At 51.9% G+C, this 26,285-nt stretch overlaps 1 protein-coding gene and 1 long non-coding RNA gene across 7 annotated transcripts in view; one reads left to right on the top strand and one right to left on the bottom strand.

The window, feature by feature from the left end:
* Positions 1 to 1,178: 1,178 nt before the first annotated feature.
* LOC113835553 lies at positions 1,179 to 7,068 on the bottom strand. Its single transcript, XR_004770710.1, has 3 exons — positions 5,410 to 7,068; positions 2,201 to 2,314; positions 1,179 to 1,636 (listed from the first exon to the last, which is right to left on the bottom strand). It is a non-coding gene; the product is annotated as an uncharacterized LOC113835553 (long non-coding RNA).
* Positions 7,069 to 7,117: 49 nt separating this feature from the next.
* Positions 7,118 to 26,285, top strand: part of Tcf7 (transcription factor 7) — a 29,645-nt gene continuing 10,477 nt past the window's right edge. For all 6 annotated transcript variants that reach the window (XM_027427559.2, XM_027427563.2, XM_027427560.2 and 3 more), the window contains exons 1-3: positions 7,118 to 7,504; positions 7,654 to 7,720; positions 8,169 to 8,293. In XM_027427559.2, coding sequence (XP_027283360.1) covers positions 7,253 to 7,504; positions 7,654 to 7,720; positions 8,169 to 8,293 — 444 coding nt within the window. In that variant the 5' untranslated portion in view covers positions 7,118 to 7,252. The remainder of the gene's footprint in view (positions 7,505 to 7,653; positions 7,721 to 8,168; positions 8,294 to 26,285) is intronic.

The raw sequence follows: 26,285 nt of genomic DNA, 5'->3' as shown, positions 1-26,285 counted from the left end.
AGAAGGGGAAAGGGTCACGATCCCCTGAACAAATTGAGAGAATGGGAAGAGGGGGGAGGGAGCTACAAGAATGAGAAGGGAAGAAGAGGAAGGATGCAGAGGTCGTGAGGGAGCAGAAAAGTTGAGTCAGGTGTAGATTAGAAGAAAGGATATGTGGTAGGTAGGGTTTTAGTTGCGAGGGGGGGTTAGTAGGGGAGGAAGGGAGGGAGAAGGGAACTGGGATTGTCATGTAATTCAATCTTGTTTGTAATTCAAATAAAAAAAAAAGAATCAACTCCATAGAGTTGTCCTCTGACCTTTGAGTGTGCCTCCTGGTACACACACACACACACACACACACACACACACACACACACACACACGATGATAATAATAATAATGAGTTCAATTCCCAGAACCCACATAGTAGAAGGAAAGAACTGACTTTCTGCAGTTTGTGCACAGCATTCGAACACTAGCACCCTGCTCACACAAAATAAATAAACAAATGTAATAACATTAATAAACAAAAACAAGGAAGCAAACAAACAAACAAAAAAAACAACCACTGGAGCCACTGAGATGGCTCAGTGAGTAAAAGTGCTTACTACATATGCTTGGTGACCTGAGTCTAAACCCTTGGAACACATATTTAATCCCAGGACTCCTAAGGTGAAATACGGAGCAGAGACAGGAGATTAAGTCAAAAACTCCTGCAGGGTGATGGTGGCACACACTTGGGAGGCAGAGGCAGGCCGATCTCTGTAAGTTCTACAGAGTGAGTTCCAGGACATCCAGGACTGTTACACAAAGGAACCATGCTTTGAACCCCTTCCCCCCCCCAAACCCTCCAAGACTAGCCATCCTGGAGTATGAACAACACCAGAAATGACAGATTCTGCCTCAAAAACAAAATGGAAGGAGAAAACCAATTCAGCATAGCACCCACCTGATAAAAATACTAAAAGAATAGTGAAGACTAGGCTGGCCTTGAACTTACAGAGATCTGCCTGCCTCTGCCTCCTGAGTGCTGGGATTAAAGGCATTGAACCATATGGATCTGGAGTTACAGGCAGTTGTGATCTACCCAATCTGGATGCTGGGTGTGCTGGTTAGTTTTATGACAACTTGACACAAGCTGGGTTTGTCTGAAAGGAGGGAGTCTCAATTGAGAATATGCCTCCATAAGATCTGTTGTAATTAATTAGTGATTGACGGGTGAGGGCCCAGCCCATTGTGAGTGAGGCCATCCCTAGGCTGGTGATATTTGAGTTCTATAACAAATCAGGCTGAGCCAGCCATAACGAGCAAGCCAGTGAGCAGCCCCTTCCCATGCCCTCTGCATTAGCTCCTGTCTCTAGGATCCTGCCCTGCTTGAGTTCCTGTCCTGACTTCCTTCAGTGATAGACTGTGATATGGAAGTGTAAGCCAAATAAACCCTTTCCTCCTCAACTTGCTTCAGTCATGGTGTTTCATCTCAGCAACAGAAACCCTAACTAGGACTGGTGGAAATCCAGGAGAGTTGATAAACTTCTTGCCCAGCAAGCATGAAGTCCTGGGTTCATTCCCAGTACCACATAAAAGTGGTGGTGTATGTCTGCAAGCCCAGTATTCAGAACGAGTGGGAGCTGAACGAGTGGGGGTCATTCTTGGGTACCTAGGCAAAAAAAGAGAGAAAAGGAATAAAGATCTTAAGCTGGAGTGACAGATCACACGTACCATCCCAGCCTTTGGGAGGCTGCAGTAGGACGAATTCAAGTTTCTGGCCAGCCTGGGCTTTATAGTGAGTTCCAATAGTGTGCATTAGATAGAAGAGTACTGTCCACACAAAACAGACAGACTGACAAATATCTAATGATTCTTCTTGCTTCGTGAGACATTCCTACTTCAGGAGGCCTAGGAAGCCCAAACTAGTGTTGATATGGGTATTTCTCTCTTGAAGTTGCAGGCAGCTCCCACATCCAGGCAGGGGCTTGGCACACCCCTGTCTTATAATGCTGCTTGACTTTTAGCACTAGGCTCACGGCTGTGGACCCCTCATTGCACCCCTGAAACCATGTAAGGGATACCTGCAGTTTCTAAATAATTCTGAGCCCAGAGAACACAGAGAAATTACTTGGATTTGCACAATAGGCCCCTGGTAGATTGGGGATACTCGCACAGTACTGGGCCTATCCAGTTTTCAAGTGACCAGTGCACACAGGAAACACCCAAGGCTTACCTTGCTGACTCTGACCCAGATCATTCCTTCTGATGAATGAATTCCAGGTCCATTTGTTGGGAATCCAGTGTGGGATCTGGCCTGTGGGAAATAGTGGTAACAGGCCCTCTGAACCTGTAAGACATATTTCTTAATCCCCATCTTAGGCAAAGTTCTTTTGGGTTTCATCAGGACAAATTGCACAACTAAAATAGCTTTTTTAATCTAGATTTTTTGTTTGTCGTTTTTTGTTTTTGACAGGGTCTCACTGTATATCTCTGGCTGGCCTGGAACTTGCTATGTAGACTAAGCTGGCCTCAAACTTGCAGAGATCTACATGTGTCTACCTCTTGACAGCTGGAATTGAAGTCATGTACGACCATGCCCAGCCATTATGCAGTTTATATTTTTTAATAGTTCTTGGTATTGCATAAAACCACCACTGTCTCCTCCTCCTCTTCTATATTGGGCACTGGACCCAAGCGCCCCCCCCCCCACCAGGCATGCTAGACAAGTGCTTTCTCACTAAGCTGTACCCCTAGTCAACCCATCTGCTTTTTGAACTTTCTAAAGATGGGATCTTGTAGGTTTCCTGTCCTGTACTTGAACTCACTATGTAGCTCATGCTAATCTTGAACTAGCCATTTTCCTGTTTCAGCCTCCCAAAAGCAGGTATTATAGCATGGTCTAGCCAGCCAGATTTCTTCCTTATAATTGTTTTTTTATTACATATTTTTATATTATACAATATCTCATGTAGCCAGGCATTGGTGGTGCATGCCTTTATTCCCAGCACTTGGGAGGCAGAAGCAGGTGAATCTTTGTGAGTTCGAGGCCAGCCTGGTCTACAGAGCGAGTTCCAGCACAGGCTCCAAATCAATACAGAGAAACCCTGTCTCGAAAACAAAACAAAACAAAACAAAAAGATATCATGTATTCCAAGCTGATGGCCTTACACACACTTTTATATACACATCCCTCCTTACATATACATATTCCCCTTACACACACACATCCCCCTTACATACATACCTTTATGTACACACCCCTCCTTACACACACACCCTTACACACATCCGGCTCACACACACATCCCTCCTTACAGACACCCTCACAGACATCTCTCCTTACACACACACCCTTACACACATCCCCTTACACACACACACACACACATACACACACACACACACACCCTTCACAGAGACAGAGACTACACAGCTTCCAGAGAGTTTCTAGAAACAGACCACAGTCTGCCTCAGGGACTGTGTCCAGCTCTGTCCCTAGAGAAGTTCGCCCATGGGGAGCTGTTCTGCCCAGAGCCTGCAACTACCCTGCAGGCAGCTCCTGGCAAGTCCCAACAGGATGGCAAGTGGGCTGGCAGGCAGGAAGAGGGCTGCTCTCTGCTTGCCCCTCAGTCTCCCTCTCTGCTGTAATTTACTCAATCCATCTGGGGCTCCTTTGAGCCATTTTCTGGAAATGCCACATTTCAAGGATCTCCCTGTTAGAAAAGGTCAGAGAGTTCACAGGGGCCTTTCATGTTAAAGGAACTTGAAAGGAAAGGAGAGGAAATGTGTATTTTCAGCCTTAGCTATGATTAAGTGGGCTCAGGCCATGAGAACAGCCAGATGATTTACATGGCATTACATGAAGAGCCAATTAGCCTAACAACTTCCGAAAAATATCGAGCTCATGAGCACCTATTTATTAGCGCCTTGGAATGTGCCAGGCTTTGTGCGAAGCTCTTTACTAGGAGACAGTGACTCACCCAGCCTCATGCTAGCATGAGAGGCAGGCCCAGATGGACACCTATTCCTCCCATAAGGATGCTGAGGTTCTGAGGCCAGTGATTTGTCCCAGATCCCAAAGGGTAGAAACTCCAGAGCTTCATTTCTCCACTGCCAACCCTGAAGGGGTCCTTTGACTCCAGCCTCTGAGGCCCACCAAGTTCACCTGGTTCATTTGCATAAAGATGAAGTCTCTTTTACAGTCACCACCCGTGGCTTGGCCACAGAAAACTTGGATCTCCCCCACAGCTAGTCTGGTCCTTCAACACTCTGGGAACTTCCAAGGGAGTCGCCACCAAAGGGCTGGGCCACTGAGACGCATCGTTCTGAGAGATCCCCTCACCCCTTTGAGACAAGGTCCCATGTCATATAAGAAGTTCCTTCCCAGCACTTGGGAGGCAAGCAAGATGCTATTACAGATATCTGTGAGTTTGAGGCCACCCTGGTCTACAAAAGATGTCCCAGGACTTCCAGGGCTATACAGAGAAACCCTGTCTTAAAGAGGGGGAGAGTTCCTCTGAGATCCTACTGGGATATAAGTGTGGCAGTCAGCTGTGGGTTATGGAGTCTGACTACCAGGAGCTGGAAGCTCAGCTCAGCATCCTCATATTGAAGCTGTGACACCTTGGGTGACTTAGGCAACCTCTCTGAGCTTTAGTTACCTCATTGTCCCCATGTCACAGGGTTCAGCAATGATTAAATGAGATGATATGTGTGAAGCTCCTAAGGATGCTGGCTTACTGTAATCACCTAGTATATGAAGCCATCTGTCAGGTGATGATCAAGGAGGCAGTGCTGTCTGGGCAAGGGGTTCCTGCTACCGATTTATTTGTTTTTATTTTCTTCAGCTAGAATCTCATTTCGTAGCCCAGGCTGGATTAGATCTCCAATCCTGACACACACACACACACACACACACACACACACCACCACCACCACCACCACCACCACCACCACCACCTCACCAACCCCAAAGCCATGCTAATCCCTCTTAGGTCTCTTGATCCCACTTGCACTCCTGCCCACCGTCTTGGGTGAGTACACAGTAGCCGCTCCTCAGCAAACCTTTAGACTGAGCTCAGTGTGGATGTAGAGAAGACTAAGCCCTTCTACTCCAGTCCTCCCCCTCCTCAAACTCCTAGTAACCCTTCTCATCTCCTCCCCACTGCTCATCCTGATGGGGTGAGGCTGAGAGCCCAGGATCCCTCACGGCAGTGGTTCCCAGGCTTGGGGGATTTCACAGCTCTATAAAGTCATCCAAAGACACTTGAGGGTGGGAGGGCGAACAAATCAGGAAAAAGTATATTTTCTTTTGCCAAATAAGGGCATATAAAAAAATTCTCTTTTCACTACCGTGTGAAGACAGGCTACTTACTGCACCAATGAAGTAGAAAGGCCTTGCTATTTGATAAAGAGGCAATACCAAGTTGGAAAAAAATTTACCCTGCAGGGGTGGGGGGTGAGATCTCATCTCCCCTTCCTTGACTTCTTGGATATAGAGAAATTCGATCCCCAATGGCCTGTGTCAGTTGGGACCTCATAGTCTGCCAGCCAGCATGGAAGCAACTTTGCCTGAACTGGAGTCGCCCATAAACATGGGAGGATCCACAGTGCCTTAAGATGGCTTAAGATGATGTTAATTTCTCTGCAACTTTCTCAGAAAGGTGGTCCACCCCAGACAACCTTGGAGCTGAGGTCAGGGAGGCCTCACCCCGGGACCTTTCCTCTCCTGTCTCTTTCTGCTGGAGTCCTTGCCCTGCCCCCAGTCTTGAGAGGATGGGGTCAAAATCAGCAGCAAGCTGGCACCTGCGGAAGGAAGACTGGAGAGGCGTCAAGGGCGGGATCTGCACCGCATCTCTATTGCCAAGCTGAGCACTAATGGCCAAGTCCCTCAGCTCCGGGGAGGGAGAAAAAAATGGGCATCCCAATCGGGAGCTGGAAGACCCAGAAGCCTCGCTGGCAGGACGCTGATAGAATCTGAGCGCTGAGAAGCAAGGCCCTGTCTCTTTGATCCTTGGCCAGGCAGGCTGGGCCTGGACCGGGAGGGGCGGTGCGGCTGTCTTCCGGCCGGCTTTGCGCGGCTGCCAGGGGTCCTTTGGGGCTCGGAGCCGGAGAGGCGGCTAGTGTCCTCCTCCACAAATTGCCCTCTGTTCCAATTGCTCTCGCAAGAGGTGGATGGGTCCACACTGTCTTCAACACAGAAACGTGCTTGGGGCGGAGGTGTGTGCGCCTTCAGTTCACTACATCACTTTCCAAAGGGTCTAGTGTCTAGCAGAAACAGTGGCCGGGGAAGGCCACCCGTGTCCTGGAGGTCCGCGTGGATACGGCCCTGGGTGCAAAGGAGATGCCACTGAAGCTGCGGCCCTAAGTAGCCTCAGAGTCAATGGGCTCTGGGATGCAACTTCCCGTATTGAACTGTTGCCTAAAGAGTCCAAGACAGAATCACGTGGCTCACGTGGCCGCCGGAAGTCTCAGTTCCAGGGCAGCAGGTTCTAGGCGTCGAACTTAGTTGGAAAAGTCTTAGCGAGTTGGTGAGTGGCTGGAGAACCCGCGTGAGTGGCCACAGTCCTTCCTCGTCCTCTGCGTCTCGGAGCTGCCACATGTCATAGATTTTCAGTATTTGAGTCGCGCATGCAACAGGCACTCAATAAACTTGAGGCGCGAATGCTTGTGTCTATGTTGGCGGGAGGTCTGGAATCAGGTCCCAGGTCGGGGCAGGGATGGTGAAAGAAGCAGAGGTGTGGGGGTGGGTGGGTGAGTCCATCCTCCAGCAGCCCGGGCCCTAGGAAGCTTCCAGATCAGGCACAGAACAGAGTTCACACTAGGGTTCCAAGCCACCCACACAACCCACGTTCTAAGGAACCGCATTCTCTGCAGCTGGAGGAGAAACTTGGGAGCAAGTTGTGGCTATCTTGTTGGTAAGGAAGCAGAGTCCTACAGTTTCGGGACACATTTCAGGCTGGGAATAGCGAGAGGAGAGCTAGCCCTTTAAGACTATGCCCAGTAGGCCTGTCCGGGTCTCTCCAGGGAGAAGGGCGGGGCCTGGCACGTTAGCACCTCCCACCTCGGCCCCGCCCCGGCGCCCGTCCCGCCCCCGGCTCTCTGCCCGCGGCGCCTTTGATGTTCCGACCCGCCAGCTCCCGAAGAGGCTGTGCCCGGCGCCCACTGGCCGCTCAGGCGGAGTCAGCGCGCGCTCCGCCCGCCGCGCTCCGGGCTCGGAGCTCCGCACCCTGGGCTCGCCGCCTCCCGCGCCCCGCACCCTGCGCCCCGTCGGGCGCAGCGCACCATGCCGCAGCTGGACTCGGGCGGGGGCGGTGCGGGTGCAGGCGACGACCTCGGCGCGCCCGACGAGCTTCTGGCCTTCCAGGACGAAGGCGAGGAACAGGACGACAAGAGCCGCGACAGCGCCGCGGGCCCCGAGCGGGACCTGGCAGAGCTCAAGTCCTCACTGGTGAATGAGTCCGAGGGCGCGGCCGCAGGCGCCGGTGTCCCGGGTCCCGGCGTCCGGGTGCATGGAGAGGCCGAGGGAGCGCCCGAGGTGAGCCCGGCCCGCTCCTCCCCGGAGGGCCTTGTCCGGGGTTGAGATCGTGCGGACCCGCCCCCCGCGCCCGCGGCCCTCGTGGGTCCCATCCCTGGATTCCCTCGTGTCTCCTCCACTCCTCACGGCCCCTCTGCTTTGCTCTGCAGGCCTTGGGACGAGAGCACACTTCGCAAAGACTTTTCCCGGACAAACTTCCAGAGTCCCTAGAGGATGGTGAGTTCTGCGCGGCTCGGAAAGGCGCTAGAACTCGGGGTGGGGGAGTGGGGGGCGGGTTTCCCGGGCGCCGCTGAGCTAGAGTCACTTCCGGTGCCCTGACCTTTATAGGAGTAAACAGACCCCCGCCAACTCCGCCTCCCCTCCAGCCCAGGTGACTGACTAATCCTTTGCCTTGAGGAGCAAGCCTTGGCTAAGGTTCCCAGGCGAGAGGGCGGGGTGAGAAGTCAAGTCCCGGCCGCTAAGTGGAGGCCTGGACTCTGGGTCTTTACCCCTAAACTTGGCATTGCAGATAATCTCATCCGTTCGCCGATCCCCGTTCTCTCTCAAGTCACGAACTTGAAGGGGACCCCTTGGCAGTTTTTTTGTTTTTCTCTTGATCAGACAGCTTTCAGCCCTTAGGAGCAGCTGGCTGGGCTGGTGTCTGACCCAGCTGTGGTTTTTCCAGGCCTGAAGGCCCCGGAGTGTGCCAGCGGCATGTACAAAGAGACTGTCTACTCTGCCTTCAATCTGCTTATGCACTACCCACCAGCCTCGGGAGCAGGGCAGCACCCTCAGTCTCAACCCCCGCTGGTAAGTGACCCCAGCAGACAGGCCCAGTAATGGGCTGGCTAACTCCTTGTCTATGCAGATGAAGCTTGGACAAAAAGGGACTTCTGCCCAGATGAGAATTCCTAGATGCTCTTTTCCCAGTCACACTCAGTGGAGTCTGACCCAAAAGGAGAACTCTGAAGGGGTGCCTGGGCTCCCTCCCCTGGCCTATGTCCTCCCAGCTTTCTCAAGCAGGTGCCTATGTTGGACCATGATGGGGCTGGGTGTTGGGGGTCGGGGTCTTCTGAAAACTGCTTTAAGCTGAGCCCATATACTTCCCTAGCGTGTTGTGCATGCCATGAGCAAGAGCTTTGCGGTTAGCTCTCTCCAGATAAGCAAGGGAGCCCTGGTGAGTAGAAGAGGTAGACCTAATCTTTTCTGTTTCCTACTTGTGTCTCAGGAGCTACCTTCCCTGGTCAACTGTGTCCCTACTGGCAATACATAAGCCCTTGCTAGGGACCCTTGCCACACGGTGTGGGTTTTGAGCAGGCTGGCCTGGCCTCACACACACACACCAGGAAGGGTGTTGGTTAGGGGTCAGCCGCATGAATTAGTATCAGGCTTTGTGACATGGTTGTGCTCATCATGAGCCAGAACTTTGGCCCTTTGCTGTAGATAACGCACGAGTTGCTGTTTCTGAGCTGGTTACCAGCAAAATGCAACCTTTGAAAAGTCCCTACGAGGCTTCCAGACTGTGCTCAATTGGGGGCTAGGGTGTGTGGAAAGCATGGACATCCATTGGGTGTAGCCATAAACCCAGTGCAGGTCGGGGCCCAGGCTAAAGGCTCTGATGGCTAGTGGCAGGGTCCATGCGGAAGACAGGATGCTCTAAAAGCAGCTTCCTATTGAAGCTTGTTGGAGGTGAGACAGTAGATGCAGGCTGTTCTCCAGAAGCAAGCTTTGGCAAAGTTCACTGCCAGGAAGGTGGGGTAGGGGGTCTGGACCTCCCATTCTTCACCTGCAAGTTCTTCGTGTCGGCTGTGTGGTCTGTGCCTGCCTTTCTGCTCTAGGATGGCTTGGTATATGAGGTGAATATTATATGTGTGGGAGTCAGCCACCTCTTCACTTATATGTGAAGAGGTGGCTGACTCCCAACACTGCCACTTGCTTGGGTACTTGTCCCTTGTACAAGCAATGCTTAACAAAGATAACCTTTTAAAATCCCCTAATGGGTGTAAAGCCATTGATCTGGGGGCCAGTTGGCATAATCTACAACTTTGATATCACTGGCAAACATTATTTGGGCTGGGACTAGGCTCACTGTGGTAACTGTGACCAGACATAAAAACAAACAAACAAACAAAAAACCCAGGACCTGGCTAGCAGGGTAGGCTTTAAGAACTGCACAGCAGTAAAGGGAGAGGACAGTGTGATTTGGGGATTCACTCACAGATTGAGCCAGAGTCAGGAGACACCTAGAGGTGCCAGCATTGGAGAACAGTGGGTTCTCACAGTCACGACCAGTAGCACTCACCTGGCTTAGGACTGTGTGGATTTTGCTTTGGAGTTCTTCTCAAACTACAACAGATGGATATCTGTGTCACTGTCCCCCTGCCTTCTTTCTCAGCCACTGTCTTCTGGTAACACTAGATGGGGGAGGACAGGCTCTGGTACTGATTTTCTTGACCATGGCATCAGTGGCTGAGCACGGCTAGAGAGAAGCAGGGGCTTGTGTTGGAGGGATGCTGGGTTAGGGGGATAGATGTGCATGAGTGTAGAGAGACTATCTTTTATTATGTGTGTGTGCATGTGTGTGATGTATATGAGAGCATACACACTCAGGATAATTTGGTGAAGTCTGTTCTCTCCACTTTGACATGGGTTCTGAGGATGGAACTCAGATCGTCAGGCTTGCACAAGTGTCTTTAGCTGCTAAGCCATCTTCCTGGCCTGAGAGAGTGCTCCCCCCCCCTTTGGTTTTTCGAGACAGGGTTTCTCTGTGTAGCTTTGTAGCCCAAGCTGACCTCAAACTTACAGATTCACCTGCCTCTGCCTCCCGAGTGCTGGGACTATGGGACTAAAGGCTTGCGCCACCACCACGCGGCATGAGAGAGTCTCTGAAGCAAATCTGATAGAACACATAACAAATAAAAGGTTAAAAAAAAAAAGTAAAAGTAGCTTGCAACCTGTGAAGAACTGTGTGGGTGTTTCAAGTAGAGATTGGTTTTGCAAAGCAAAGTTGGTCATCCCATGGTTTGGGAGCACATTTGTCACCTGACTTCAAGGCTTACTTGTGTGGTGCTGGGAGAGACGCCCTCATTCTCCTAGCAGGTAAGGAGTGACTTGCAAGGGCCCTGGGGCGGGGAGTCTTTTGCCAAAGCTCATCCTTTCCCACACTCCTCTGTAGCAATACAGAGGATAAGCTGCTCATGCCCTGCTGACTGGCCTTGGACATAGGCCTCCTCTCTCTTTTCCCAGTCTTTCCTGAACGCATACAAGACATCAGTGGTTATGTTGAGATGCACAAGACAAATGGATAGGCCTCCTCGGTATCAGGGAAAGCCTGCTCCAGGGACCTTCTCTGCCCACATGGCTACCACATTGGAGACATCTTAAACAGGCCAGCTTGGGCCTTGCCCAGAGCAATGAGCCAAATGCCTGACTCACTGCCAACTGCCATGGAACACATACTCTCACCCCCTGCCCAAATAGTTTTTTTGGTGTTTTGGCTTCTTTTACACCTTCTCTCGGAATGGGAAATTGGTCAAAGTTGACTCCTCAACCGGTGCTGGTGGGGCATCTCTTGTTGGCTTGTAGGCAGTTAGTGGTCCAGACCAATAGCTAGGGATTGTGTGGGGTTTTTTGTTTGTTTCTATATTCATGTATGTGTGTGTACTCATGCATGCTGCTGCATGTGTGTCAGGGGGGTCAGAGAACTTGGGGGAGTAGTTTTTCTTCTTCTATGTGTGTTCCAGGGATCAAACTCAGGTTGTCATGTCAGGCTTGGCAGCAGGCTTCTGCTTGTTTTTTTTTTGTTTGTTTTTTTTTTTAAATCTTGTTTCCTCTGATTTGAGACTCAGAACAGAGTGGGGAACAGACTAATATGCTGGACTGAGTAAGGTGTCATTCCTTAGGGAAACTCAGGCAAATGGCTTTGCATGATGGTGCTTTCCCAAACAGGACAGAGGCAACATGAATCTTTGGGCCCCTTCTATGGGCTTTTTTGGACATGGAATGGCAAATCATCCAAATGGCAAAATCCAGAACAGATAGGACAGCTTAGTGGTTGGGTTTTCAGGTGGTTGAGAATTGGGGGGGTTCTTTTGGGGTAATGAAGATGTCACAGAATGAGATAGTGATGACTATTGCACAGCCTTCCATAGCTACTAAAGCCACAGAATCAGATGCTTTAAAGTGGTGCGCTTTATGGTATGTGAATTACATCTCGGCTTGTTTTTGTTTTGTCTTTTTTTTTGTTTTGTTTTGTTTGTTTTGGTCTTGTTTTTTTAAGCCTAGGCTTTTGTCCATGGCAGAAGTCACATTTCCCTGTCCCAAGTTCCTGCAGCTCTCTGGTACTTGTATATGTGCTCATCTGGTGAACCCAACAGCTGTTCCTGTTTGGCTAGTAAAGGGAGACACAGGACTCATCCTTAGACCTCTGGGTTCCCCTCTGTGTTCCTGTGTTGAAGTCCAGGCTGAAAGCCGTGCAGTGAACCCTTGGCGGAGCAGGAGTGAGAGGTTAAGCAGGACTCCTGGGAGCCAAGGAGGGAATTACTCTTGCCCTGTGTGCCCCCTATCAGAGCTGAGTGAGGAGAAGTATCATCCAGCCTTCCCCACAGAGAGGGTTTGCTGCAAGATTTAGTGATGGCTGGGCACCAGTCTAGGTTATAGTGAAGCTTGCTAGGGAGAGTTCGGTGGAGTGTGACACCAGGTTGCACATGACCAAATAAGTGCAGTTGTCCCAGGGAAGGTCCAGCTATGGCTGTGAGGGATCCAGTGAGCAGCATTGAAAGCCACTGGTTGTTCAACAGAAGATAGGAAGGGCCCAGCATGCACTGGGACCTCTCTCCAGACAGATATGTGGATCAGGGATGTGTCTCCAGATACATCTCAGACCTCTCCATTCTTTACTTTGTCATGCCACCCACCCAGTATTCACCCTGGTGCTGTCTTCTAGATGGCAGCAGTGCCTCCTCCAGGGTCCCTTTTCCTCCCTCTCCGTTCCCTGACCCCTTCTTAACCAACAGTCACATAGCGGTGAAAGGGTTCCTCAGGAGCCTGGGTCAGACCTTGCCTTGTTGAACCACCTAGGACTTGCACTACTCATGCAGGAAAGTCTATAAACTGTGTACCCCAGCTTGAGCACCGAGGCTCCCCATCTCCTCTCCCTGCCCTCACAGTAGTCAGCTCTGTGTCTTTGTGGGGCCCACACCTACAGACCCCCCCCCTTACCTCCCACTTTCACATTCGTTACCTCAGCTTGCTGTCTCTTCCCTAGCTCTTCATGTGGGTACCCCCTTCTCATTCAGGGCTTACTTCAGGGTCTGCTCCAGGAGCTCTCACCAGTTGGGCTCTGGGCCTTGGCTGCCTCGCTCACACTGGCAGCTCATTAGATCAGGGCAGTGGGTGCTGCCCTCCAGGGCGTTTGTTGTGTTCTTCTGTTAATGTCTCCTGATTTCCCATCTGGACAGGGGACTAGCAGGCACCCTTCTAAGAAGTAGAGTGAGGATTTGCAGCTTTGCCAGAGAGGTGCCAGGGCAGTTGGGGGCAGGTATTGGCCATGGTTGATCTTGTCTCTCCTGGGCCCAGGGGTTGTTCATGGACCTTCACATAGCTTTCCATCTGGAGGGCTGTGCTTTCTCTTTGGGCTGGAGAGATCTGATTGTCTGAACCCCGAAGGTATAGGGCTCAGGCTGCCAGGCTCCTACCTGGCACCCGCCCTGCCCCAACTACCACCACTACCATAAAGGTTTGGTCCCTCCCAAAGCCCTCCTTCAGAATGTGAAGAAATCAGGTTTGGTATGGAAAAGGGAGAAAAGATTTCCCATCTTTGGCTGCTGAGCCATTCACAGCACCGCACACAGAGGCTTCTGGTTTGTAGGCCTCTGTGGAAGTGTCGCCCCCAGGCAGTGCCCATGTATCTGCTTCCAGTTCTTTACCTCAGCATTCATTTGGATGATGTTCCTAGAGCACACTATCCAGAGTAATTCTGGAACCAAGAAGTGGAACAGCCCCAGGTCACTCACTGTAGGTTTTGAGTCTATGATTGTTCGCTAGCCAATACAAAGCCTGAGTGCCCCTGGACTGAAGTGACATTTTGTCTATGTTGCTTTGCACTCAGTGGGTGGGCAGGGGGACTTGGAGTCCCCAGGAACTGCATTTCTTTGAAGCCTGGGAGGGCTGTGAAGGACTGGTGTAACGTTTAGACTATTTGCTGCCTCTCCTCTGTCCCGAAGCTGGAAACCTCTTAGGGTGGCTTGTACCTTACTGCTGTTGTCAGGGTCAGGAAGCCTGCCCTGCAGACCCTTGCTTAGAGCTGGGCCACCCTGCCCTGAGCAAGGATGGTTACAACTGTAGGGTTGCTTCTGACTCCTAGGAGGACAGGGTGAACTAGCTCACCAGGGCAGAGATGCTATCCTCAGACTCAGAGGCCAACACAAAGTCCTGATGGGGTGGTTGCTAGGATCAGTAGGACCCAGTGTTCTACCCCAGCTCTGCCTGGTTCTGGGGTTGCTCTGAGCCGTGGGTTGGGGTCCAGTCACAGGAGGGTGCTCTCTATAGACACCACAGGCTTCCCTGCCCCTGAAAGCAGCAAGGTTGAATTGAACTGTAAAGCATTCTGGGGTGTCAGTTTAAAGTCCTATTACTGCTAAGGTTAGATTAGGTCGCAGTGGGCCCAAAGCAGGGGGAAGGAGGGCAAGCCAGTCCCTCTGAGCCTCCTCAGGTCTGCTGTGGTTCCAGAGCCATAGAGTCACACCCCTCACACCTTGTGACTGGTGTTTCCTGCCACTGTGTACAAACAAGGCTCTGTCGGAGGAAGCAGGTGTTTTTATCAGGTCACAGCAGCAGCATCACCCCCCACCCCAACTGTACAGCGCTCAGATTCTTGAGGAACATCCCCCTGCAGCTGGGGATGGAAGCCAGGTGGGAACGAATTTGTCTTAGCACAAAGAGGACAACCATTTAGTTTGAACAGTCCATCTCTGCTCCTGGTGCATATGCCACTCCCCAGCTGGATGGCCCTGGGAAAGTCACGTGCCGCCCTCTGAACGAAGGATATGAGGGCTCTGTTCTCTTTGGGGAGTGAGGCATCACATGTGAAGTCCACAGTGGATTGGAACATGCACTGAAGGCCTGGGATCAGGCCATGGCAGTTTGTGTCCTCCTATACCTCAGGCTGGGGTCACCCAGGCATCCCCTAGTAGCAGTGCCTGCTAGAACCTTGGTTCCACACTCTTAAGTTTTGAGCCACGTGGGTGGGAGGTTCCCACTGCCCACAGAGCTCAATCCTTGGTGAGACAAAGCTGCTGCCCAAGAGCCGAAGCTCAGCTGAGGTTCTGTTCAGCTGGATAGAAGACACAGGAGAGGCTGCCTGCAAGGGGGCTTCCTGAGAGAAGCCTCTGTAGTGGAAAGTGGGAGGGCGCCCTGGGTGGGGCACAGCAGAGTACAGGAGAGAGGCCTAGATGGACTCCTTTTTCTTTACCTGGATAGACTCAACCCCAGGATCCTTGAGGAGTGTGAGGTGAGGCTGGGGAAGGCTGCCAGTAAGGGTCTTGCATGTGACTTTGGGGCCCAAGCCTCACTGGTTCCAGAACCTCGGAAGGGGGGGGGTGGGCACATGGTGTGGGTTGGCAGCCTTGGCAGGGCAGGGCGGTGCCCACCACAGATGGTTTGGGTTGGACATGGAGGCGGAGGGCCGTGGCAGGCAGAGCTGGCAGCTGGGGCAGGGTGGACACTGGGAGTGGCAGGGTGATTGGAAGACTGTGAGCAGACCATGGGAGGGTTGAGCTCTGGGTTAGGGAGACCCAAGGATGTTGGCCAGTGTAAGGCCAGAGAGTCTCCAAGGTAATCGCTCTTGTCGTTGAGCCCATTGGTGATCTAGTCAGGGTGAAGGAGGGCCTCTAGTCAGGAGTCCATCTAGCAGGCTCAGGAACTTCTGGAGCACCCTAGAACCCAGAATATTCTCTGCTGCCTCCCTCAGGCAGTTTGTAGCTTCCCCTCACACACTGACTCTAGGACACATGCCTTTAGTCCCAGTTCTTGCGAGGCAGAGGCAGGTAGATTGATGTAAGTTCAAGGCCAGTCTGGTCTACATAGCAAGTTTTGGGATAGCTGGGACTAAATAGAGAGATCCTGTCTTAAGAAACAAACAAAACAAAAACCAAAACCCACAGCAACAACAAACCACCTCCAAACAAAGCAAAAAAACAGATGCTAAAAAGATGGGGCTGGGCTGGAGCTGGAGCTCAGCTGGTAGAGTACCTGCCTAGCATGCACAAAACCCTGGGGTTGATCCCTGAGTTCAAGACCAGCTTGGTCTGCATGAGACCCTGTCTCAAAAAAATCAAACTAGAAAGTTTTCTTTAGCCTGGGTGGGCTCATCATCTGTTTTATTGGGGTTTTTGTTTGGTTGGCTCTGGTGATACTACTGAGCTATATCCCCAGCTACTCCTCTTCTCTCCCATCTACTTGGTGTAGTCCTGGTTAACTTGGAACAGGCTATGTGTCCCAGGCTGGCATGGGATTTGTAATGGTCCTCCTCCCTCTGCTGCTCGAGTACTGGAACTAATAGTTGTAAGCTACCATACCTGCTTGTACTTTTTGAGATATCACTATGTTTCCTAAACTGGACTTGTACCCACTTTGTTTGTTTGTTTGTTTGTTTGTTTGTTTTTCAAGACAGGGTTTCTCTGTGTAGGAGCCTATCCTGGCACTTGCTCTGGAGACCAGTCTGGCCTCGAATTCACAGAGATCCGCCTGCCTCTGCCTCTCGAGTGCTGGGATTAAAGGCGTGCGACACCAACGTCCGGCCTACTTGTACCCATTCCTGAGCTCCTCTTGTTTCAACCTCCTAGGAACTTGGGATTACAGTCTTGTGTCACCAAAGCTCAGAGGGGTTCGCTCTCATCAGGTTTTGTACCATCTACTGCTGCAGGTCCATTTGGTACACAGGGCTTCTCTTGGTGCAGGGCCTCGAGATGGAGGATGAGAGTCACTTGCTGGGGGCCTTTGCCTCAGCAGAGCTGTGAAGGGTGTGAGTTTGGGTCTCTTCTGCCAGGAGGCTGCTCTTGTGGCCTGTCCCACCCATGAAGACTGCTTCCTGGACTGCACCCAGGTTCTGCCTTAGAGCCAGAGCCAACTGGGTGACACAGCCTTCCCTCGAGGCCCTGACTCTACAGCCAGAACTCCCTGGAGATCAGAGGAAGCAGACACGCTGTCAAATAAATACGCTTCCTCCACAACCCCTTACCCCCCATTAAAACAGCCACCTCCCTCTCCAAAGCTAAGGGAGCTGTCTGGGCCCCACACTGTCTGCTTCCAGATGACGTGTGTGTATAGCAGAGACTCCAGGCCTGGGTGGGCAGGTCTGGGCCCCAGGGAAAAATGGGTGTGGGCTCAGGATGTACATGGTTAGTGCTGCCCAAACCCCATTAAGTCTGAGCAGGCCTGGGGTCAATGATGGTGGAGTACTCCCTTCAAGCTGGTTTTCCTGTGAGGGCAGGGGGTTGTGGTAGCCTGTTGACCTCCCTAGATCTCAGTGTCCTCAATGGGTGGGAATCCTGGTCCCAGCAGGATTCTTGAGGTTCAGATAGCTATAAACTGGAAAGGCCTGATAAGGTGGGCCTTGGGTAGGATTCGAAGGTTATTGCAGGTACCAGCCCCACCATTAGGTAGTAGGGGCCATAGAAAGGGATGGACAGGTGATGGGAACCCAGGATGGAGATGCTGAGTAACTCTGACTAGTCCCTGGTGTCGGGCCCAGCCTCCTGGCCTGCTGGGCCGCCATCTGAAACGCATTACTGATGCTCTGTAAACTCCCATCATTCAGCCACATGAAAGCCTCAGACCTAAAAATAGCTGCTCCCAGAGGACGCCCCGCACTGGTGGGGCTCAGCTGACCTCTGCACACAAGCCTTCCTCCATTCCACCTCCCTTGCCCAGGAGCCCTGAATGGCAGGGCTGCACATACCCACCCACCCAATGTGGGCAGCCACAGCCTGAGGCTGCTGTATCTAGACGTGTCTCTTACTCTGCTGGCCAAGGCTTCAGGCCCGAGGCCTTACCTGGGGCGGACTGTCTGGAACAGGAGAAAAGCTGCTAAAGGGTGTGTTGCGGACCCTTCCCTAGGCTTGTCCTTGCCTGGAATCCTGTGGGAGGCTCCCTGAGCAGCAAGTGGAACCATCAAGGGCACCAAGGCCCAGCCCAACACTGACCTGGTCACTGTCAAGTGTGGGGTAGGAGGGTCACTGGCTGAGGTGCTGGTAAGGGAAGGGTGGGCCCGTCTGATGATGGGTGGCGTGGAAAACCAGCAGCAGGAGGGCCTCCCAGATGCTAGCACTGACTCCTTGCCCTGCTTTCTGTGGGTTCCCTCTCCCTATGGTCTCTGACCAACTGCAAACCACTCTTTTCTCTAAAAATAAACATGCTTATGGGATTGGGGGAAGCTTTGTAGCTATCAAAGGAAATAATAGGGTGTTTAAGAAAATTACATTGCATTTTAAATAACCAGCATGAAAGTCATTAAGTTTGAAGTTTCACTCAGATCAGATGGCTCTGTGGCTGCCTGGTGGCCAGGCAGGCAGAGGGTGGGTGGGCCTCTGATGCTCAGAGGCAGCCTGTGGGAAGCAGTGAGGTCTTTGCCAGGCATGGCTGGACACTCGGGGAGTGCCGGTTGTGGCAGCCACCCCAGAGCGTGATGGTGGGCTTTGAAGCAGTGTGCGGCCCCAGGAACTGTCCTGCTGTGGTGGGCAGCCCTGTGGGTGGGGACAGAGGGAACAAATGAAGCAGGGAGACCAAGGACAAGAGGGTGGTTACCATGTCAAGTGAAACATTCAGGGATGGTAGCTTTGATCAGAAAGGATAGAGGGTCCAGGCTGCATCTGCCCCTTTTAATACTAGATTCCTGGTGCCACTTGGGAACTGGCACTTACTAGGTGCTCCGAGAACAGTTAAACATCTCGTGTGTCATGATATATCTTCCTTTATGCCAGAACTAAAACAGCGTAGGTTCCCAGTGCTTGCCTGGCACACTGGAAGCCCTCTCTAGGTTCAATCCCTGGCACTGCATAAACACAGGTAGACACCTGTGATCCCAAGATCAGATAGACCTTCAGGGTTGTCCCCAGCTATGCAGTGAGTTCAAGGCCAAGGCTACACAAGGCCCTGTTTGGTTTGGTTTGTTTGACAGGGCTCATTTGGTAGTGTGGATAGGCAGAAAGATCTCAGTTTCAGTTCCCCAGCACCCATAAAAAACTGGGTGCTAATGTACATTTGCAACCCCAGTGCCAGGTTACAGGCACAGGCTGATGCTGGAGCTTTGGAGCCAGCCAGCCTAGCTGGTGAGCTCTGACTTTCCTGAGAGAGAACCTGTCTCAGAAAATAGAAAATGAGGGAATTTTTGACCTCTGGCTGCCATATACACTCACACTTTTGGCGGGGGAGGGAGGGATGAAAGGGTTTATTTCATCTTACATCTTGTATCCCAGTGGTTCTCAACCTGTGGGTTGTGACCCCCTTGGGTTAAACAACCCTTTCTTTTCTTTTTCTTTTTTCTTTCTTTCTTTTCTTTTCTTTTCTTTTGTTTTTGTTTGTTCGAGACAAGGTTTCTCTGTATTGTTTTGGATCCCGTCCTGGAACTCACTCTGTAGACCAGGCTGGTCTTGAACTCACCGAGACCTGCCTGCTTCTGCCTCCCAAGTGCTGGGATTAAAGGCATGCATCACCAACACCTGGTTAAACAACCCTTTCAACAGATATTACATTAATGATCATAACAATAGCAAAATCAGTTATGGAATAGCAACGAAAATAATTTTATGTTGGGGGTCACCACAACATGAGGAACTATATTAAAGGGTCCCAGCATTAGGAAGGTTGAGAACAACTGAATATACTCACACATTTGTGCACATATTCTTACGTGTACATGGGCACATATATGTAAACACACACACACACACACACACACACACACACACAGTGACTATTATTGCCATTGTTCTGAGGCTCATAGAAGTACTTGGTGGTCAGGATTTGGATGTGGCTCCTACCCTGCTGTCTGTGCTCTTTGCGGCTTGTTGCCATTTGTTCTAGAATGTGAGAGACGGGAATAGTGCAGACTGTGGAGCTGCATGGTTTTCCTCTGGCCCCATTAAGAGACTTGGACTCTCCCTGCCCCTCCTAGCTCTGGGCCTGGGCAGAGCTGTCCCTCTCCTTGAACACCTAGCAAAGTCAGTCCTCTGAGGGTGAAGACTGAATTTCTTGGTTGGGAGACCAGACTCTAGGACTTTACCTCCTCCAAGAAAATGTCATACGAAGACAGTCTGTAAATGACCTGTAAGGTTAAGCCAGGTTTGGTGTGAAGCAGAAGATGCTGAGAAATTATCCATTAGAGTTTGCCTTGCCAGCTTGGTCCTCACTTAGCCCAAAACCTGTTGCTAGGCTTCCTGGGCTAAGGTAATCCCTTCTGGAATGTCTGTGGTTGGGCTGAAGAGTTTCCTAGGCCCTGGGTCCTTGGGAATAGCTGGGCTATGAAGCTGAGGGCACCCAAGGCCTGGGGATGACACCTATGAACAAGCTTCTTGGGAGCCAGAGCCTCCTGCCAGCCTCATGGGAGCATTTTGAGGACAGTGATTTTGAACCATCCCTTGTGGTCATTGCAGGCCAGAGAGGAGCTCAGAAGCCTGGTCTGCTGGTGACCAGGCAGTGGTCCAAAGGACATTGAAGGCCAGCAGTCCCAACTTGGCATGGAGCTAGCTTTCCTGAAAAGCCTTTATCTAGGGATAGGGCTTGCTTTTGACTTTTTTCCCCCCTCCTTTTGATCCTAAATACAAAAAGAATATTAGCAAACACAAATGAGAACTCACCTGGGCCTCAGCACATTCCATGGGCATTTATAGAGCAGGAAGTGTGGACACCAAGAGTGCAAGTGTTGGAGGAGGGATTTGAACCCAGCTCCTCCACAATGCCCTGTATGCAATATTCATGGCACAGGCAGCTGGGTGCTTTTGGCTCTCCCATGCATCTGCCTCCTCGCCCATGGGAGTTTGGTGTTCCCTGCCCTGTGTAGGAACACTGTTCTTACAGGTGTGTAGTGGTGTCTGTATAGTGTGATTTTACATGAGCCCCCTAACTCAGCCTCCTTAGGGCCTTCATCTCAAAGCCCTGTGACAATTGGAACAACCCAACCCCACCCCTGCTTACACTGGGTATAGGGACTGTGGGGAGCACTCTAGGCCTGGGAGCCCTTAGCAGTTTCTTTCTGTACCTTATCTTGTAGCCCTGTAGATGAATAGCTGGACTGAGTTTATACAGAGCTCCTGGGCCTTAACCCAAACTAGCTTGGAGGGTCAGAGCAGAACGGGTGTCCTGATGTGGCCTTCAAGCAAAACTGGCTTCTTGAGGCAGTCTAGACAGTCTGGGTGACTTGGGGGGCCTGTGCTGTCCTTCACAGATTGAATTGGGGTAAAAATGCAGGCTGTCTGAGCATGAGGTGTCTGAGTTTCTTCTCTTCCACATCCTTCTCCTCAGCTTCACCTTTTAGGGCTTGTCTGGGATCTCCCAGGCCAGCCTGAGCTACAGAGTTGAGACCCTTTCTCAGAAACAACCAACCAGCCAACCCGCTCAGATTTCCTTGGCAGGGAACAGCCAGTGTAAGTGCTGCCCATGAGGGCTGGCCAAGAGGTAGACCTGCTGACTGAGAACCCAGAGGGCCAGCCTCAGGTTCAGACTGGTAACTGCTCTTTGCTTCACCATCCTCATCTGTAGATTCCTCATGCACAGCACAGTGACTAAGGAAAACTGGTAGGAGTCTGGCACAAGGTGGAACTCTGTAGACTGGTGGGCACTGAGGAGGCCATTACTGGACTGGCAGGGACCACCAGCTCTAAGTCTGCCCTTGCTTTGCTCTTCTTGACCTTCCATCTTTACAAAGCCTCTAGCTGTGCCCAGATAGGGTTGAGGTCACTTCCACAGTGGCCACTTAGGAGGAGCAGCGGGACTGCCTGCACTTGGAGCATGTCCAGCCCTAGGCTGCTTGCAGAATCCCCAGACAGGGTATTCATAGTGTTAGCTAGCAGCTCAGCTGCAGCAGCTCCCGGAAGCTTATATTTTCCTCTGAAAACATCCTGTCCTGAGGGGCGTTTACCTCAAAGAGGAGGAAGGAAAACACAAGCAGACAAATGAACAGAAACCACGAGAGGCCATGGGCAAGGCCACTCAGCTTATGGGGTTCACCTCACTCTGATGGTGCCTCTGGGCTGGGCTGAGTGGAGAAACCTGTGGTTTGCCGAGGCTGCGTGCAGAGACTCTGGTCCTCACCTCCGGTGAGGCAGGTCCCGTTATCTGATGTCAGGGCCAGGAGGCTAGTGGACTAGCCACATGCACTTGGCAGGGCTCTGCAACCATGGCAACAACCTTGTTGCTAGCAGGTGGATCTAAAGCCTCCTGGTCTAGGGTGTGGTCCAGCCATCTCCAAGCCCTCTCAGCTCTGCTGACCCTAAGGCCGTGGCCCTGGTTCTGTGGTAGGAATCTGGCATAGGGTGTTGATGAGAAGCTTATAGGTTGCTGTTTCTGGAGAGCACTGTGTCCTTGGTAGTAGGAGCTGGGGCTGCAGCCAAAAGGAGCAAGGGCTATTCGAGCCTATTCCTCTCGGTAGCTGGTCTTGAGTGTGTCTGCGGAAGAGGGTCTGTGGAAACCTGTATCCTGGGAAGTTCATTCTCATGAGCTCACCCACTAGGGAGCATCCCAGTCAAACTCCTAAACATACATGCCACTGATGGTGAATGGTGATACTGTTGTGCTCCACATGGGGAGCTGGGCACCTGTCTGTCTGACAGTGTGAAGACAAGAAGTGAGAATTGGCGGGGACTTTTTCAGTGGCCACCACTGGATTGTTTAGGGGAGCTGAGTTGAGGATGAAGCCAGCCGGCAGTGTTCCCCAGGTCAGAGGCTTGGGCTTGGGCATCTATCTGTCCATGGTGTACCTATTCTAATCAGAGCAGAGACATCCTATGAACTAGTGGCAGGTCTAGTTTTGACTTTCTGCTCATTCTCATTCCCAGAGTCCCTCAGGTCGATGGAGTAGAAAGGAGGAAAGCAAGGGGGCTCAGATGCTAGTCAGACTGTCTCCTGACCCTAAAGTGGTCCCAGTTCCTCTGTGCTCTGTAATCCTACATCCAGCCCTAGGCTTCCCCAGTGCTGCAAGTCTTCTCTTTGTGGGCTTATCTGCACCCGCTTCTAGAGAAACAGCCTGGATACCAGCTTTAGTTCAGTGACAAAAGTTAAAGACATAATCCCAGAACACAGGGTGAAGGCAGGTAAGGACACAGCAGGGAAGCAGCCACATATGGAGGGTTGGAAAGGGCTCCCAGAGGCAGTCTCTTGTATTTGAGGCAGGAGGAAGAGCGCTCCAGTTTTCTGTAGCTGGTGCAGAATGAGAAAAGGAAAGTTCAGAGGGGTGTGACTGTCTGCCATCCGTGGTGACCCCAAGAATCCTTGAAGGGGCCCAGCAAGCTGTGTGCTGTAGATGACATGCTTTTCTCACAAGCCCCACTTCAATGCCTGCCTGAGATGAGTTGCCTCAGTATTTATACTACTCGGTTCCATTGCTGTGCTCTTGGCAAACAGTGAGTGAGCCGCCATGGCAGTGGCCCACCTTTCTGCTAGCGTGTACCCTGGAGCACAGAGCCTACAGAGAGGCTGTGGAAGCCTCTCCTTCCACAGATGCTCCCTAGGGGCCACTTTCCCGCTGTGCAGGAGGAGCTGGAGCAGCCTCTTGCCCTGAGGGACTTGAAGTTCCAGCTACAATGACAAGTGTGGGTAGGATGTGCAGAAATGTAGGGCACCAAGAATTTGCCAGGCCTTTGTTCCGGGTTTTCAGGGAATGACCTGAGTGCAAAGCTAGAGAGCTGGAGATGGCTAGTTCTCTAGGATGCTCAGGCAGTTGCTTGCCAAGCTGGCAGACCCCTCACCAGGGTAGAGGTGGCCTAGGTCTGTGGAGGAGCCCATGTGGCGAGGTGTAGGGAGTCTCATGGGAAGGGGAAGAGAGAGGCATTGAGGCAGACAGCTAGGTGTCTCCTTAACACAGGAGCATGCCAGTGGTGGGCAGGGAGATAGGGCTAGGGCCTTGGGGGCATATACCGGCTTTCACTGTCAGTAGGCTTTTGATAGCTATTTTTAGTCAGGAGCACAGACTCAGCAAAGTGTAAGCTAGTCCAGGTGAAGGGGAAGACTGATGGATCCTTTGCACTCCAGCCTCCCGCTCTATCCATACTAATCACAGGTCTTTGCACTGTAGCAGTTGGCAGCTGAGCTCTAGCTGTGACCTTATGCTTCGGTTTCCTTACCTGCCAGTGGTGATAGATAGTCACTGGGCTGTCTGCAAATGGTAGGTCTGTTTAAGGAGGGGTGTCTGGTGTTCAGAACTGTGCCTGTCCTGTGCCCAGCACTAGCAAATGCTGTTCTCAGCCTCAGACATTCTTTGACCTGGCATATGCTAGGAGCTCAGGGACACATCCTGATACTTGTTCAAGCTTATGGGTCCTGGATGTTCAGAGACGCTTCTTTTGGCTCAGACCCTGCCACAGGGCTTTCTTGAGAGGACCTGTTCTTCCGCCCCCATCGAGCTTGAGGCCAGAGGAAACGGCAACTTTCTTCGCTGGGAAAGTGTTGTGGGGCTTAAGAACTTGGGGGTTTTTAGAGTCAACCGTCAGAGGCGAGGGAGTTTCTCTGCTGGCGGTGACAGGGGCTCTCAGCGAGCTCACAGCCTTGTGAACAGACCGCTGCGGTCTACAGGGAAAATGCCGACTGTGTTTATTTTTTACCTGAACCTGCAGGAAGTGGGGGGCCACGGGCAGCCTAGCTAGGCCCAAGCTCAACTCTTGAGCAGAGAGCTCAGGGGTCCCCCATTTCAGCCTTGTGCTGCCTTGGCCTGAGGAGGTAGCCGGGTTAGGGCGCTGGAGTTGGGGACTTCCCAGAAGATGGCTTTGGGACAGTGGCTGAGGGTGGGTGTGGGAGAGTCTCCGAACAAGAACATGCCAGTAGCAGGAAGGACCACCTCTGTTGGAGCTAGTCACCAGGTAGGTAGCAGTAGATAGCTCCTGGCAGGAATAGCAGGGTAGCTGTAGGCACCCCTGGGGCCTGAGTCTTGGACCTGTCCTGGGGTGCCAGCACTCAAGCAAAGGCAAGGAGTGGGGGATGTGGGGGAAAGATCCGAGTGCAGTTGAGCTCCTGACTCATGGTTGCATGTTTATGTCCCACTATGCTCTGACACTTACTGTGTTCTTTCCCGTACTAAGCAGATGATGGGACTATGCTGTTGACGGGCTGCTCAGTGTCTGGTAGGGACAGTCAACCCAATCTGCCTCCTTCCCTTGGAGGCTAAGGACAGTCACCTTCAAGCAAAAGAGGGAGGTGGAGCTCAATCCCTGGACTTCCCATGCACATGCCAAGCCCTAGGCGACCCCACCCTGTTGTCTGGGAAGTCTGGCACTGAGACAGCCTTGTGCTGAAGCCCTGGAGCGGGACGTTCTACTGGCTGAAGGGGGCAGGGAGCCTTGTACCAGACAGTGGCCCCTGGCTAGCACCATCAAGCATGGAAGGAGCTGAGGAGTTGGGTGAAGGACTAGCCAGGCCCACAGTGCCTCCCCTGGAGCCCTGGCCTCCCAGGGCCTCTAGCTGCTGGTGGGTTCTTTGCCCCACCCTGCCCACCCAGTGCTTCTGTGGTTTGGCTGCAGACTTCTAATTAATGAGGCTTTTCCCCAAACACCAGGAACACTAGTAGATATGTCAGGCCCACCACTCCCAGGACCCCCAACCCTAACTTCACTCCCTTGTACATGCACACGCACGCGCGCGCGCGCACACACACCACCACCCAGAACAGGCAGGAATTGTAGGCCGAGCTGGATCTCTGAGGTTTCTTAGGCCCAGCCTGAGCTGCACTGCAACCTAGAGCTCAGGAAGCAAAAACTGGGCCGTAGGCAGTGAGTGGTGCATTGCCTTATACCAGGGTCTGATACTTTCAAAGGTGTGGAGTTGCCACGAGGCTGCTGGCTGGCTGGCACTGTCTTGTAATCTCTGTGGGTAAAAAGGCCCTGAAGACTGTCAAGAAGCTTCCAATTGTAAAAGGCCTCAGCAAGACTTTTTAAAATGACTAATGAGGTGGGTAGGACTGGTTCTCATTCCTGTTCAGGAGGGGGAGAAGCCCAGATCAGAATCCTGGAGTGACAGGATCAGCAAATGGTTAGCAAGCCTAGAGGTTCCAAACTTCCTTTACACCATGGTATACCTCAAAACTTAGCCCTGGGTAAGAGTACTTTGGGTTCCTGGGCACTGTAAGCAGACATGGTGGAAGGCACTGCTGTTAGGGGGTGATCACAGAGCTACCTTTCACCAAGTAAGGAGACAGTCGGGCACAGTGACATGATCTGTGTCTGCTCGAGCCTGGCTAAGGAGCACAAAGGATCAGTCAGTGGTCCAGGTGAGAAGTGATGGCTTAGACTGGTTGGGCAGGAGGCAGGAAATTGTTATGGTCTAGATTTTGAAGGGAGAACCTGAGAATCTGCTGTGAAATTGGACACAGGTCAGTGTCAAGAATGACTACAGGTCATCTGTTCTGAGCAGTCCTAGTTCATGGAAGGACGGAGCTTCTGGTAACCGAGGAAGTCCACAGCACACAGGCCGAGCCAAAAGTTCTGATTTGAGGGCTGAGGATGTTCCTCAGTAAGAGACCACTTGCAAGAGTATGGAGTTTGGGGACATTTTAGGCCTAGAGTTGAGGTACTTACAAACATACACAGTGCCTGGCATGTGG

Source organism: Cricetulus griseus, chromosome 7 (assembly GCF_003668045.3).
Source record: "Cricetulus griseus strain 17A/GY chromosome 7, alternate assembly CriGri-PICRH-1.0, whole genome shotgun sequence".
In the NCBI taxonomy this organism is placed as follows: domain Eukaryota; kingdom Metazoa; phylum Chordata; class Mammalia; order Rodentia; family Cricetidae; genus Cricetulus; species Cricetulus griseus.
Note: the sequence above shows the minus strand (reverse complement) of the source record. Positions and strands in the feature narration are given on the sequence as shown.